The sequence below is a fragment of the Balaenoptera acutorostrata genome, chromosome 13, assembly GCF_949987535.1.
Source record: "Balaenoptera acutorostrata chromosome 13, mBalAcu1.1, whole genome shotgun sequence".
Taxonomy (NCBI): domain Eukaryota; kingdom Metazoa; phylum Chordata; class Mammalia; order Artiodactyla; family Balaenopteridae; genus Balaenoptera; species Balaenoptera acutorostrata.
The window spans coordinates 71317934-71331942 of NC_080076.1; the positions used below are offsets into that span (position 1 = coordinate 71317934).

The following is a 14009-nucleotide window of genomic DNA, read 5'->3' on the forward strand; positions in this document are numbered from 1 at the left end:
TTCGAGAAGCTCGACGGCCGGCGTCCCCCTCCGCTCCCTCCCCTCCCCCAACGGGGCAGGCCGGTTCTGGAACCTTCCGGCGCCCCCCGCGCGCGAGAGGCTCGAGGCGGCGGGTACGCGCGGGGCCTGCTTTGGTCTCCATTGTGTGGTGGCCGTCGGGCCCTGCGCCCTGGGCAGCCCGCCACGTGGGCGGGGCCTGCGGACTCTGGGGCCCCGCGTGGGGGTGGGAGGGCTCGGCTAGGCTTCGGGCCCGACACCCCGAAACCGGAGGTGGGGGGGGGCCGGCGGCGGCTCGAGAAGCCGCAGGCCCGCTGACCCTCTGACTCTCCCCACCCCAACCCCATTTCCAGGGCGGCAGCCCAAGCCCGAGCGCTCCTCTGCCTCACCGAGAAGACGAGGGAAAAAAAGCAAATAAACAAAAAAGGTTTCGCGGATTTGTGAGCCGAGGGGCGCCGACCTATGAGCGGGAGGCCCGTCATTCTTAAAGCCGGGTCGGCTGGGGCGTCCGGGGCCGCCGAGCTGCCTCCTCGGCGGGCTCCAACCCCCAAGCCGAACTTCTGCCCGAACTGGGCTTTAGATGGAGTGCCCCCCCGCTCCTTTACAGCCCCCCAATCGGCTGCCTCTTCGGGATTCGCTTTTTGCCATTATTAATTCTCCTTACCGCCCCAAAAATCAATTCCCAGGGCCATTTTTCAGCAGACGGCGAGGGAGATTTTTTTATAAGGCCAACCCGGATCGTGTGGCCAGAAATTCCCACCGAAAGAAATTTCTGGCGTCTTTGACTTAGGGGAAACAAAAGGCCCCAGTCGGCGTTTGAATTATACTTAAGTAATCGTTTCGCACGTTTATTCGCTTAGGTTAAGCTGAGAGGCTTGTTTAGTTCGTGGACTGATAGAAGAGAGCGGAAGGAGGCGCGGACTGGACTTTGAAAGCCCGGGGTGGGAACTGGAATATGATGTTTGGGGTGTTCTTTGACGCCTGGAGTGTGTAAGAGAGTAGCCTAAACGTGACCTGCAGTTTGCAGCCTGTTCCTGCACTAACTTGTGGTTATTGGTCGAGTGGGGCATTTTTGCCTCTGGGGGTGTTCTTAGGCAGCCTGACTCCAGGCCTTAAGAGGCAGTTGGAGAAGATGGAAGATGGGAAAAGCTCTGGGTCCTTCAGAGTTTTAATTTGAAAAAGGTCCAGAATCCAGCAACGGAATGACAGTTTAAGAACTCTCCGCAACTATGTTGTCAGTAAACAAGCAGGTAGATGCTGGCTGTTAGTGCCAGGGTACAGAGTGCCCCTAGAAGAAAGAACTCTGAAATAACCACAGTCTTAGACACATCTTGGTGGGAAATGGTTTCCTCAGAGCCCTTTCCACCTTCCTCTTCCCTGCAGTGTTAGGATTTTGTAAGGGGGAGTGCTACTCTCCCTTCCCTGTTAACGTTTGGGGAGTAAATATGTGTGTGTTCAAATTTGTGTGTGGCTGGACTTGCCCCTTTTTCGTTCTACTTTGTTCAAGCTCTGTTTACTGGTAACCACCACATACTATATTAGAATTACAATTGTGGATTATGTAGACACACAGTAGTAGGCCTGGCTGGGGGCCCTTTGGGGGGTCATTAACTTATCTGGACTTTGGTTTCCTTTCAGTCCAAATGAAGAGGTTAGGCTAGACCTTTTAAGAGCTTTTTCAGCCTTCAGCTTCTGACCTTACAGCAAAGTATTTTGGCTCCCACAAAGTTGTCCCGTAGTGACTTTAACTCATGATGTAGTCTGAAGCTCTAAATCTCTGCAGTTTTGATCGTGACTGCCTTAAAGTATCTAAAAGCCACCACCTTGGGTAATGTTAGTTGTTTTTCCTCCTCATGTGTAGCATATACAGAAAAGTACCTAGAGTATATGTTCACTTTAGCGAAGAATTACAACACGAACTCCCAAGTAACCACCATTCAGACCAAGAAATAGAACATTGTCAGCACTCTGGAGGCCCCCCCCCCCCCCCCGCAGTCACAGCCCCTTCTCTCCTCAACCTGTCCTGTATTTTTAGTGTAGTCTTCAGCTGCAGATTTGGGAGTTAAAAAAACAAAACAAAAAAACATAACTGCTAAATAATCTGACCAATGTGTAACTGTAGATTTTTGAGGCCATATAATGTTTGTATGCTGTAGGTAGATAACATAAGTTCTCATGAAACACATTTGCTACTTCCCGTAGCCCACCAATATGGGGCTAAATCAGCTGCTTTCCCATGGATCTGAGATCATTCCTTGTTCATGTCAGCTTCGCCACTTTGATGTTTTACATAACTGTTCTTGTGTAGCAGTCCTCTTGCAGACATTGAGCTTACATGTCAGCTATTTAGAATCATTTCTCATACAGAAGCCTCTGCAGAAGGTAGTTTGAAATATTTGATTTTTGATGCTTCATTGGTATGTTTATTTTGTAACTACAACATGGAAGAAGTGATTTGCATTTAGTTTTTTATATGTTACATACAGACCTAAGATTGTCTTGAACAAATCAATTTGTTCATTATACATAGCCTTTGGCCATTGATTTGATAATGTTGATTCAGGGTTCTGAGTTAAGGGTGTACGGAGGAAGGAAAGTGGTCAAGTGAAGTGTATAGAGATGAAGAATGAGCCAAGTTAAAGAGATGGATTCAGCAAAATGCTCTGGGGGCAGGCCAGGTGAACTGTGAAGCAGGCTTTGAATGGAGTGGGGTTAGAAACCCCTCCACCAAGAGCTGTCAACTATTGCTTTCAGATGAGGGACTATTTTCTGATTGGAAAAGAAAGGACCCTTTGGTCTGCCTTAATGACAGTGTTGCCTTCTAACATAGAATAAGATACATAGTTCTTGTGGAGAGCAAAGAATTGGGCAGGAGTTTTAAAAAATAATTACTTTAACTTCTTTAAAAATATATGTTTGATTCAGTAGTGCCATGAAAACCTATTAACCATTTTATTTTCTGTTTTCACTACTTGCAGATGCCTCAGTGGACCAGAGGGGTTTTTTTGTTTTCGTTTTTAGTCCTTTTTTATGCGTGTTGTAAATTTCTTATGAAAAGGAAAGTTGTAGGAAGCTTTACTTAGGAGAGGGGAAGAAAAATTGTTTTTTTTTTTTTTAAGTTGAAATCACTTGAGTTTAAAAAGATGATGTTACCTAAAACCAAGTTATTCCCCAAAAGATTAAATGCTTTCTCCTCTGCCAGTTATCATGATTCTGCCTTGACTGCTTCACTGGTACTTAAAATGTGTCTAGTTTTTAAATTATTCTACAGATGTAGCCCTCATACGGTGAGCAAACCCTTTAGAACACTGGATTGAGATGATTGTCCTCTTGTTTTCTGCCATTTCATTTCACAGTCCTCCTAGGGAATTATGGTTGGTCTAACTTGCGAAAGTGAGGGAGTGATTTTTTTTCTTTAAACTAGTTTTTGAGGAGGTGTAGCTTCTGATGTAACCATTCTGGTGTTAAACGTTATATTGTTGCATGCCTCTTTTTTATATGAAGGTAAAACTTCGGATCCTCTTGAGTTTATCTTGTTCTGTTAGTTTTAGGATGATGATCATATATTTGAAATGACAGCCTACAGTTAAGGGAAGTTTGTAGTCATGGGAACATGCAAAGTATCTTTGCCAAATCAGATGATCTTGACCTCATTAGCTGGCACTTTGTTCAAATTTTCTGTTTAACTGGCTCAGGTTTTTTTAGTTTGGTGTTGAAAGATAAGAGGTACTCATTTGGACCTGTGTTGTCCTGTAGGTCCTCTCAATACCGTTTTTTGGGGTTTTTAAAAATATATTTATTTTATTTATTTATTTTTGGCTGTGTTGGGTCTTCATTGCTGCGTGTGGGCTTTCTCTAGTTATGGCGAGCGGGGGCTTCTCTTGTTGCGGAGCACGGGCTCTAGGCACACGGGCTTCAGTAGTTGTGGCGCACGGGCTTAGTTGCTCTGCTGCATGTGGGATCTTCCCAGACCAGGGCTCGAACCCGTGTCCCCTGCATTGGCAGGTGGATTCTTAACCACTGTGCCACCAGGAAAGTCCCTCAGTACAGTTTTTAAAATTCATCTTCCTGCCACCTGCATGCCTTCCCCCCTTTTTTCCTTTCTCCTTGTAAACGTTGGCTTCACACTATTTTCTCTCCTTGTTTTCTCTAGATTACAGTACATACAGCCAAGCTGCAGCCCAGCAGGGGTAAGTCAGACTTTTACAGCAGTACCTTGGGTGTGATTGGTTGTTTTTTAGGGTACAGAGCCTCCTTTAATTGTAGAGGATTTAGTAATGGAATCTGGATTTCTATATTCAGTTCTTGCATTTAATTTCTCTTACAGCTACAGTGCTTACACCGCCCAGCCCACTCAAGGATATGCACAGACCACCCAGGTAATCTTTAAGATAATTATTTGTGGCTGCATCCCCAAGTAAAATATTTCCATCAGCCATTGAAACAATAGCTAGCATGAATCTTTTTCAGAAATTAGGTAGTAGAAGAGTATAATGTGCTTGTAATCATAAAATACACAGGCATTTAAACTTTCACAGTGGGAGTGCCATTGTAATGAAACCATCCTCAAACTGGGAGTTGCTAGCTCTCCTTTCCTTCCTAGTATGGTTTCTCAAGTTAGGTGTTTTGCTCCATGCTTGTTCCTTCTACATATTTTGTGTTTAAATTTATTTAATTTAATCATACAGCAGTTCTGCAGAGGAAGGTGATATTATGACATTTTGCAGATGAAAAATTGCAGTGCATAGATATTACACCATTCGCCACTGGTCACACAGTAAGTGATGGGTTAGCTCTTATGGCTGCCTAACTATAGGGCTTTTGAGCTCTTTCTAGTACATGAGTCTATTCTAAAGTCTAGGCCAACAGATACTAGAAATTAGCCACCTAGTGTTCTCAATATCATCTCAAATTCTGAAATGGTCTGTGGCATAAAATGGATATAGTAGCTCTGCCATGGAAACATTATAGGACAGGCAGAATGTGATGTCTCTAGCTGATCTTACATAACTGGTCATTCACGTCTAGAATGTGATCTTGCTAATATCTGAAAAAACAGTTCATTCCTTGCCAGGTTTTAAGTATTACTGATGTCCAGGTTCAAAAGACAGCACTCTTGCTGTCTTAAGAATATATGCAGTGTTCTTGTTCATTTTCTTTGAAGTGGTATGATAATTTTTAAAATTTTGTCTCAAGCTGAAAATATAGTTTTCAAAACCGTCTGACAGATTTTAGTCCCATTTTCATTTTCGTTGTTCATTTTATCTTCCTAGCATTTGTTTCCATTTGCTAAAACTGCTACACTAAGTGCTGGCGATTATACACCTGTTCCCTCATTGTTAATCATTTGAGGGCATCTTGTTAATCTCCTGTATCGTTAAATTGTGGTTTTGCCTGATTATCTCAGGAACTTTTTTGTAGTTTATGAAAATATGAGTGGATTAGATAAGGGGAAACAAGCATTCATGATACTGCGATCACTTGTCTGTTTTTTTAAAATCTTTTTATTAGAAAGCATATTTTTGACTTTGTTTTTCCAATTTAGGAACTTAGAAGTCAGTCCATTTTATTGCTAAAATACAAGATTCATATATGAAGTCCTTAAATCCATTTTCTTTGAGCAGGCATATGGGCAACAAAGTTACGGAACCTATGGACAGCCCACTGATGTCAGCTATACCCAGGCTCAGACCACTGCAACCTATGGGCAGACCGCCTATGCAACTTCTTATGGACAGCCTCCCACTGGTAAGACTCTAGAGAGACTTTGGGGTTACATTAGCTAGGGTGTTTGCTAAGAAGCTTGTTACTTGTGCTCTTGGGTGTATATTCTGGTTGATACCTTGGCGTTTGGGAATCCTTTATTCTTAGGAGGAGCTGGGGGTTTTTGTTTTGTTTTTTTCCTTTTCCTTATATTCTCCTTGAGGGATCTCTAATAGAATGTGGGTGGGATAAATTCCAAGGGAAAAAAGAACTTTTCCTTCTAACTATTTTATACAGTGTATTGAGTAATCTCACGACAAAATGGAGAATATATAAGAGATTGTGCTAATGCTAATACTGGGAAAGAATGAGCCTTCTTAAACTGAGCTGCTTAAAAATCAAACTGATTTTCACATCTGTTTGCTTCATCTGATAGTGTGCCCTCTACTTTTTGTTTTGTGCTTTCCACAGTAGAAGGGACCAGTACAGGTTTGACTATCCTGCTCATTCTTGCATGGGAATTGCTTTCCATCTTGTCTAACCCTGTAATGTTAACCCTTTAGGTGTTTTCATTTGTTTAACCCTCAAACTTTCTAACATCACACACAATAAGGTGCTAATGGAAAACTGCTTCAGGTGCCATTCGCAGATCCATGTCCCTTTTCTTTATGTGATTTTGGGAAAGGTTTCGCTTTGTTTTATTTTACATTATTTTGTGTCAAGCCTTAATAATAGTTGCTCACCTTCTCAAAGGTATTTCAGGTGACTACTCCCCAGCTGATTTCCCCCTATTCCCTGAAGGATAGATTGCATGATTAGATTTATTCAGAGGAACAGATTGCCACCTTGCATGTATTATGTTTGTCTGTTGGTTGGCTTCCAGTCCAGACACATTTTATTTTCTGTTTAAGTGTTAATGAATTATTTTAATTCATAGTATGTCTTAAATATATATGTAACAGCATTCCAGGGAGCAAAAAAGAAAAATTATCTTAAGAATTAGAATAAATTGTATCCTAATACTGGGGTTGAAAGTGGAGCCTGTGAAAATTTTACAATAACTTTTTTATCTTTGGTGCTGTGTGACATTTCAGGATCCCTACCTTAAAGATGTAAAAACTTTTATTTTTCAAACTGTCTTTAATCCCCAAGTTATATATGGTCTATCAGAGTCATTAGTAGGGAGAAACCCACCTGTAATTTATCTCACTTCGTGACAATGTCCTGGATTTGATGGGAAGTATTTCCTAATCTATCTCATTAATGCATATCATTGAATAGGATGGGAAATGTTTAAACTTTCTGTGGGTGTTGGCAACTGTAGGAAAAGCTGGAACTGAGACTCTGCAGTTTGTATTTTTAGCACAGAATTTTGAAATTGTGAGATGAACTTTATATTCAAGCTATTATGTTTTTAATGAGATGTAATTGACATATATAACATTAGTTTCAGGTGTACAACATGATTCAATATTTGTGTATGTTGTGAAATCACCACAGTAAGTCTAGTTAACATGAATCACCACACATCCTTTTGATGAGAGCTTTTAGGATCGTCTCTCTTAGCAACTTTCAAATATACAATACAGTATTGCTAACTGTAGTCATCATGCTGCAGATTACATCCCCATGACTGATTTATTATAACTAGATGTTTTGTATCTTTTTGACCTTAACTTATTTTAAAAATAAGTATCATCTGAAGTAATACAGCTTAGATCTAGCCTTTGGAGCCTTTGGATTATTTTATAAGAACATGATAAAGTCATTTATAGGAAATACAGTAGCCTTCTAGATTCTGTGGAGCCATGTTTTTGCTTTGTAGTTTATGGAAGTTTATGTAGTTTATGTAGTTTACCCTTCATATCTCCCCAAATTCTTCCATCAACTTTTGGAGTGTAGGAACTAAAATTAAACCTAGTGAGCAAATTGAGGCTGAACCAAACCAAGCAGGACCCTGACAGTAGTAAGTAGGTTCAGGAACACTTAATACTTTTTTCCTTACCTCTTACTGCCTTTACACATAAAAGTCATTGGATAGGGCTTCCCTGGTGGCGCAGTGGTTAAGAATCTGCCTGCCAATGCAGGGGACATGGGTTCGACCCCTGGTCCGGGAAGATCCCACATGCCACGGAGCAACGAAGCCCATGTGCCGCAACTACTGAGCCTGTGCTCTAGAGCCCACGAGCCACAACTACTGAGCCCACGCGCCGCATCTAAAGCCCGCGCACTCTAGAGCCCATGCTCTACAACAAGAGAAGCCACCACGGTGAGAAGCCCGCGCACCACAACAAAGAGTAGCCCCTGCTCGCTGCAACTAGAGAAAGCCCGCACACAGCAACGAAGACCCAACACAGCCAAAACTAATAAATAAATAAATAAAAATAAATAAATAAATTTATTTTTAAAAAAGTCATTGGATAATTATTGGAAGAAATATAAAAAGACACTTCTAGAATATTTTAAAATTAAGCTTCATGAGAAGGGAGCTATATAAATCTCAACTCATTAATTGGAATAGAAATCTTAGACTTTAGTTTTTATCATTGAAGTTGAACAAAAATTCTGGTTGGTTTGTGTGATGTTTCTTACTACCTTTTTCCTTAAATTTATCAACACATAGTAGATATGTTGTCTTTTTGCTGTTGGTCTTTTTTACTGTCATTAAATCATTTTGCTCTTTTAATTTTTGCTCATTTTGATTGGCTGCTTGTGTGGGTACTACAATTAATTAAAAGATTATTAATTTAAAAAAAAGATTATTAACCCAGTGTCTATTAGTGTAATCTTTAGCACTGCAAGGCTCTGTTGCTGGATACTTTTATGACACGAGTTATTGCCCTTGTCACTTTTTTTTGTTGTTGTTGTTTTTTAATTGTTCTTATAAATCTTTTTTTTTTTAATTGTATTTATTTATTTTTGGCTGCATTGGGTCTTTGTTGCTGCTTGCGGGCTTTCTCTAGTTGGCGTAGGCGGGGGCTACTCTTCATTCCGGTGCGTGGGCTTCTCATTGCGGTGGCTTCTTTTGTTGCGGAGCACGGGCTTCAGTAGTTGTGGCTCGTGGGCTCTAGAGCACAGGCTCAATAGTTGTGGCGCACGGGCTTCGTTGCTCTGCGGCATGTAGGATCTTTCCGGACCGGGGCTTGAACCCGTGTCCCCTGCATTGGCAGGTGGATTCTTAACCACTGTGCCACCAGGGAAGTCCTCTTCTTGTAAATCTTATAGATGGCCTGTCATGTAGGGAAAAAAAAAATCTGTGTAGGAGTAATAGAGTAGGTGGAATTAGATTCCAGTTAAATAAATGAGTGCTTTATGTGGTTGACATTAGGATTCTGCAAAGAACTTTTAAATTAAATAAACAGTTCAGATGAATAACATGCCAACTCGAAAAACTTCCAGTGCTTGGGGCTCCCTGTTCTGTGAAATACGCTTTCATATACACTTCAGCCCAACATATTTGAGAAGGAAATATGTGTATAATTAATTTCAGAATTTCCCTAAAATGTTTGAGATGGAGAAGAAAGTATTATACTCTGTGCTACAAAAGATGACACTTTAGATTGTACCAAGGGAAGTTGGTATTTGTTTTTGGCTGTTGGTATTTGTTGGTATTTGGCTAAGTTGGTATTTGTATTTATTTTTGTGTATATAGTGAGGACACTTTATTCTAACTGAAGTTTAAGTACTGAAACATTTTTACTTTAGTGAGATTTGGGTTTTTCTTTGATGGACATAAATGCGGACAGCTAGACCCAACTTTTTATTGCATGGCTTAACTTGTGCTCGTTGACCATGAGGGAGGAGTAGGAGGGAGGGAAGCCAAGCACCAGGAAAGGTTATAATACTTCTTATAGGAAAGGGACGCAAGTTAGGAGCTGCAGGTCCAGGGGTGGGAGTTGCCACATTCCAAGCCCAAGTTCCAGGTGAAAGGGCATGGATCCCGGGAATTCCCTGGCAGCTCAGTGGTTAGGACTCCAGGGCCTGGGTTCAGTCCCTGGTCAGGGAACTAAGATCTTGCAAGCCGAGCAGTACGGCAAAAAAAGAAAGAAAAGAAAGGGCATGGATCCTGCCTGGTTTGGCAGAGGCAGGAACTAGGGAAAGAGCCTAGCTTGGTCTCTGCACACCTGTGACAGCAGGTCTGTAATATTTGGTTAGGGAAATAGCAAGGGGGCTGCAGAGTCCATCTCCAGTATTGCTGAGCAGGAAAAAGACTCATTTGCTCGCGGTGGGTAAATAAGGGAAATGAGGTGGGTAATTTGATGACGAGCTTAGAATCTCAAATGGTTTTATTATGTGAAAAACATTTACCTTTTCAATGTTTATTTTGGGAATGTTAACTTTAATTTAAAATAATTTATCAGAAAAGTTAAATAGGGAAAACCTTTGTTGGTCATATGTACGTAAGCAAATATAATTTGTAGTATGTGTTTATTACTAATGTGCCATTTCAAATCTTAGTGCTGGTTACAAGCATTTTCTTAGTTGTTACCCGAAACAAAATTAGCAGTTCTTAGTGTTTAATCAATTGTTAACATCTCACTGAAAATTAAACACATATTCTCTGCAATTTCCAGTTTCCTTAAATGAACTGCCCATGATGCTTGGGGCTGAAAGCAAATAATTCCAAATGATAGGTTTTAATGCTAAAACTTGTACCTGGATCATTATTTTATAGCTACTTAAAGATGTTGTGTCATTTGCCTTTTACTTCCCTTTCTGGGACATTTTATTCCTGTTGGAGTATAGAATTAGTGAAAGCAGACTTGTCCCCTATTGAATGCTTTCGAGGTGGGGGCAAAGGGAGCCCTTTTTTCTATACCAGCACTTTCTATGGCCTACTCTCTTTCCTCCTTTCTTTTAGGTGTGGTTTAGAGCAAAAGAGACAGTGCTTTGCTGAAAACTGAGTATTTTCAGAGAACTTAGGCTTTAAATATTGGTTTGTTGCTATTTTTACTGAAGGGGAAATATTTAAAGGAGCTAAACATCATGATGGTTGAAAGTAGGTGGTTTACAGATTGTCTTGTTAATGAGTGTCTAGGCAGGTCTCTGAAGAGCCAGAAATCTGACATAGCTCTTCTTTATTCCAGGATATTCTACTCCAACTGCCCCCCAGGCATACAGTCAGCCTGTCCAGGGGTACGGCACTGGTGCTTATGATACCACCACTGCTACAGTCACTACTACCCAGGCCTCCTATGCAGCTCAGTCTGCATATGGCACTCAGCCTGCTTATCCAGCCTATGGGCAGCAGCCAGCAGCCACCGCGCCTGCAAGGTAAGGCCCCCTCACCTACTCCGAACGCAGCAACCTCAGGCTTTCAGAAAAGAGAGCAAGCCTCACTTAGAATGTATGACTTGGTTCCTTTGTAATGCTTACTCACATACTTAGGTGTTAACTAATTGTTCTTCACCAGGTACAGTCACACCACAAACAGTACTCTTCATTTAGTAGAGAAATGGTGCCATCCAGGGGCCAAAATGAGGAATGTCACTGAGTGGGGTTGTCTAGTTTCAGGAGAGTGGACTTTCTGGTAGGAGGAAGCTGTTGTATTTACTTTGCTAAACCCAGAAGAAAATTGAGTGTGGTTTCCTCACAACAGAACAACTGATAGAATTGTACTTTGATGCTTTTACCTTTGGTTTTATTGACCCTGTAAATGGGTAACACCTTTCTCTTTGGGAAAAACACTGTAGTTCACAGTTGGGGTAGGGGGTAGAATCATGTGGTTCAAGAAATAGTCACACGATCCAGTTGTCAGTAAAGGGTATATCCATATCCAGAAGTCAAACGTTAGTGACATGATTTTCTCTGTATTATGTATTGGCTTGGTAATCTAAATATCCCAGGCAAGTATAAATTCTTAACTGGGTGCCCTGCTATAGGGTGAATATTTGAGCAAAGTTCACACTCCGTCACACCATTGTAAAGCAATTATACTCCAATAAAGATGTTTAAAAAAAAAAAAAAGTTCATACTCCGTGACTGATTAGCAAGTAAACAGTATTAATTATGACTTAACAGAAGATTTCAGGTCTTTGCTTTAGGCAATGCACTTAGGTGGCTTCTGCATACAGTCTTGAAGGAACATTGAATTGTGGTTTGAAAGAAGACTTTTTAGGGAGTAAACAAGAGATCAACTTGTAACCTAGACTTTTTGTCTGCTGTAGAGGTAAGAAATTAGCTCTGGCAAACACTCATGAGATTACTTCTAAAATGCACAGTGAGTAATCAGAGCTACTTGGTAGTTTACCTCTTCTAGACAGCCTGTGCAGTGGTTAGTGTTAAGCTGATTCCTGTAGGGTCCCAATTCAGTTGACCTAGAGTGTTCTCAGATGTTTGAAGTCCCGTTTGATGCTCCATTGCAACAGTATATCCAAGCCATAGCTGGGGGGTGGGGGTATATTACTAATTGGTCTTTGAATAAATCATCCTTTTTGGTTCCTTTTTCTTAATTTTTCGATCCTTAACACTTTATAACAGCTGTCTTGTGATCAGTGATAGCTACTCCCTTTTCCCCTGGAAAGAGGGGGCTTGTGACCCGTTTCAGCTCTTTGGAGAAACCAGTGCTTCCACATCCTCCCTGGTCTGCCTGCTGATTCTTGGGCTTTGCTTAAAATAGCATATGCTCATTTTGCTACAACCCTGTTATAAACTGTTAAGGTAAAGGGATTATAGAAACCTCTTTTTTTTCCTTGGGATTAAGATTGGGTTTCATCACTTAACAAGGATGTTTTCCAGTTCACCTGAGCGTGAGAGGAGTGTGTGTGTTTGTCTGTCTCCATCCCTATGTGTGTCCCTGCCCTACTCTGGTATTTCCATTATGGAGACTGAGGCAGGGTTAGATTAATTTATGGCAGTTCAAGTTAGGAAATGTTTTTTTCAGGTCTGTTCTTAATAGATGAGAAACATAAAAAGAAACATAAACCCACAGATTGTCCAAACTTATAAATGCCATGGACTTATGTAAATGTTACTCTGACCCAGAATTTGCATTATTGTTAAAGTTTCTTGTTTGTCTCTAATGGTCCTTTTTGAGAAAAGGCATTTTCTTCCCGAACAAACCACCTCCCCTCCCACATCTCTTAAATGGGCAGCACAAAGTATTGTAACTGCCTTTTGTAGCTGCTGATATAGAATGAATGGAGCATGTTGATGTCTCTTCTGTGGATGAGATTAAGTCTCCCCCATCTTTAGTGTTGTCTTCCAGCAGAAACAGTTGGACTGACATTGGGTTTTGATGTAGTTCACTTTGCAATTGTATATATTTCCAAGCTCAATACTAACATTGCTTATTGCTCATAGATTGTAGAGTTCTTACCCAAGAGTTTTGTGGTTGAGAAAAAAGAAGTCTCACTTTTTTATTTCTCCTTTTAGACCGCAGGATGGTAACAAACCCGCTGAGACTAGTCAACCTCAATCTAGCACAGGGGGTTACAACCAGCCCAGCCTAGGATATGGACAGAGTAACTACAGTTATCCCCAGGTACCTGGGAGTTACCCCATGCAGCCAGTCACGGCACCACCATCCTATCCTCCTACCAGGTCAGTCTTCTCATTTCTTGTTCTTGTGGCCAGTGAGCTAGTAGAATAACAAAACAGATTTTTTTCAGGCTGACCAGCTTGCTTCTGCTTCCTCAGGTGGGCTACATTATCTGACTCTCCCAGTGATAAGCCTGACCACATATTGTACATTAAAACCTCAGTCCTAAGTTCTGATAGCAGTGCCTGACAGTCAAAAACTCTTCTCTAAATACGTTTTTATCACTCTAGGTTTTTTCTTTTAATTATTTTCTTTTAGTTTATTCAGATGAGAAACAATGAAAGCAGGTAAACAGAACCATAGAAGCCACATTCTCCGATGCATTTGAGCTGGGTAAAGTGCAGGGCATTATTTTTTCGAAAAAAGAAAGTTCACCTTAATCATTTTATATTTAAAGGTTCATTCATGCACCAGGCTTCTTTTTTTTTTTAAATACATTTATTTATTTATTTATGGCCGCATTGGGTCTTCGTTGCTGCGCGCGGGCTTTCTCTAGTTGCAGCGAGTGAGGGCCACTCTTCGTTGCGGTGCGTGGGCTTCTCATTGCAGTGGCTTCTATTGTTGCGGAGCACGGGCTCAAGGCGTGCAGGCTTCAGTAGTTGTGGCACACAGGCTCAGTAGTTGTGGCTCGTGGGCTCTAGAGCGCAGGCTCAGTAGTTGTGGAGCACGGGCTTAGTTGCTCCATGACATGTGGGATCTTCCCGGACCAGGGATCAAACCTGTGTCCCCTGCATTGGCAGGCAGACTCCTAACCACTGGGCCACCAGGA

At 41.3% G+C, this 14009-nt stretch overlaps 1 protein-coding gene across 4 annotated transcripts in view; it reads left to right on the plus strand.

Annotated features, from left to right (window-relative positions):
- Positions 1-14009, plus strand: part of EWSR1 (EWS RNA binding protein 1) — a 28278-nt gene that overhangs the window by 277 nt on the left and 13992 nt on the right. For 2 of the 4 annotated variants that reach the window (XM_007170740.2, XM_007170741.2), the window contains exons 2-7: positions 4151-4187; positions 4325-4376; positions 5622-5745; positions 6172-6189; positions 10788-10974; positions 13075-13242. In XM_007170740.2, the coding sequence (XP_007170802.1) occupies positions 4151-4187; positions 4325-4376; positions 5622-5745; positions 6172-6189; positions 10788-10974; positions 13075-13242 (586 nt within the window). The remainder of the gene's footprint in view (positions 1-4150; positions 4188-4324; positions 4377-5621; positions 5746-6171; positions 6190-10787; positions 10975-13074; positions 13243-14009) is intronic. The other 2 variants (XM_007170743.2, XM_007170744.3) reach the window with 1 other exon arrangement.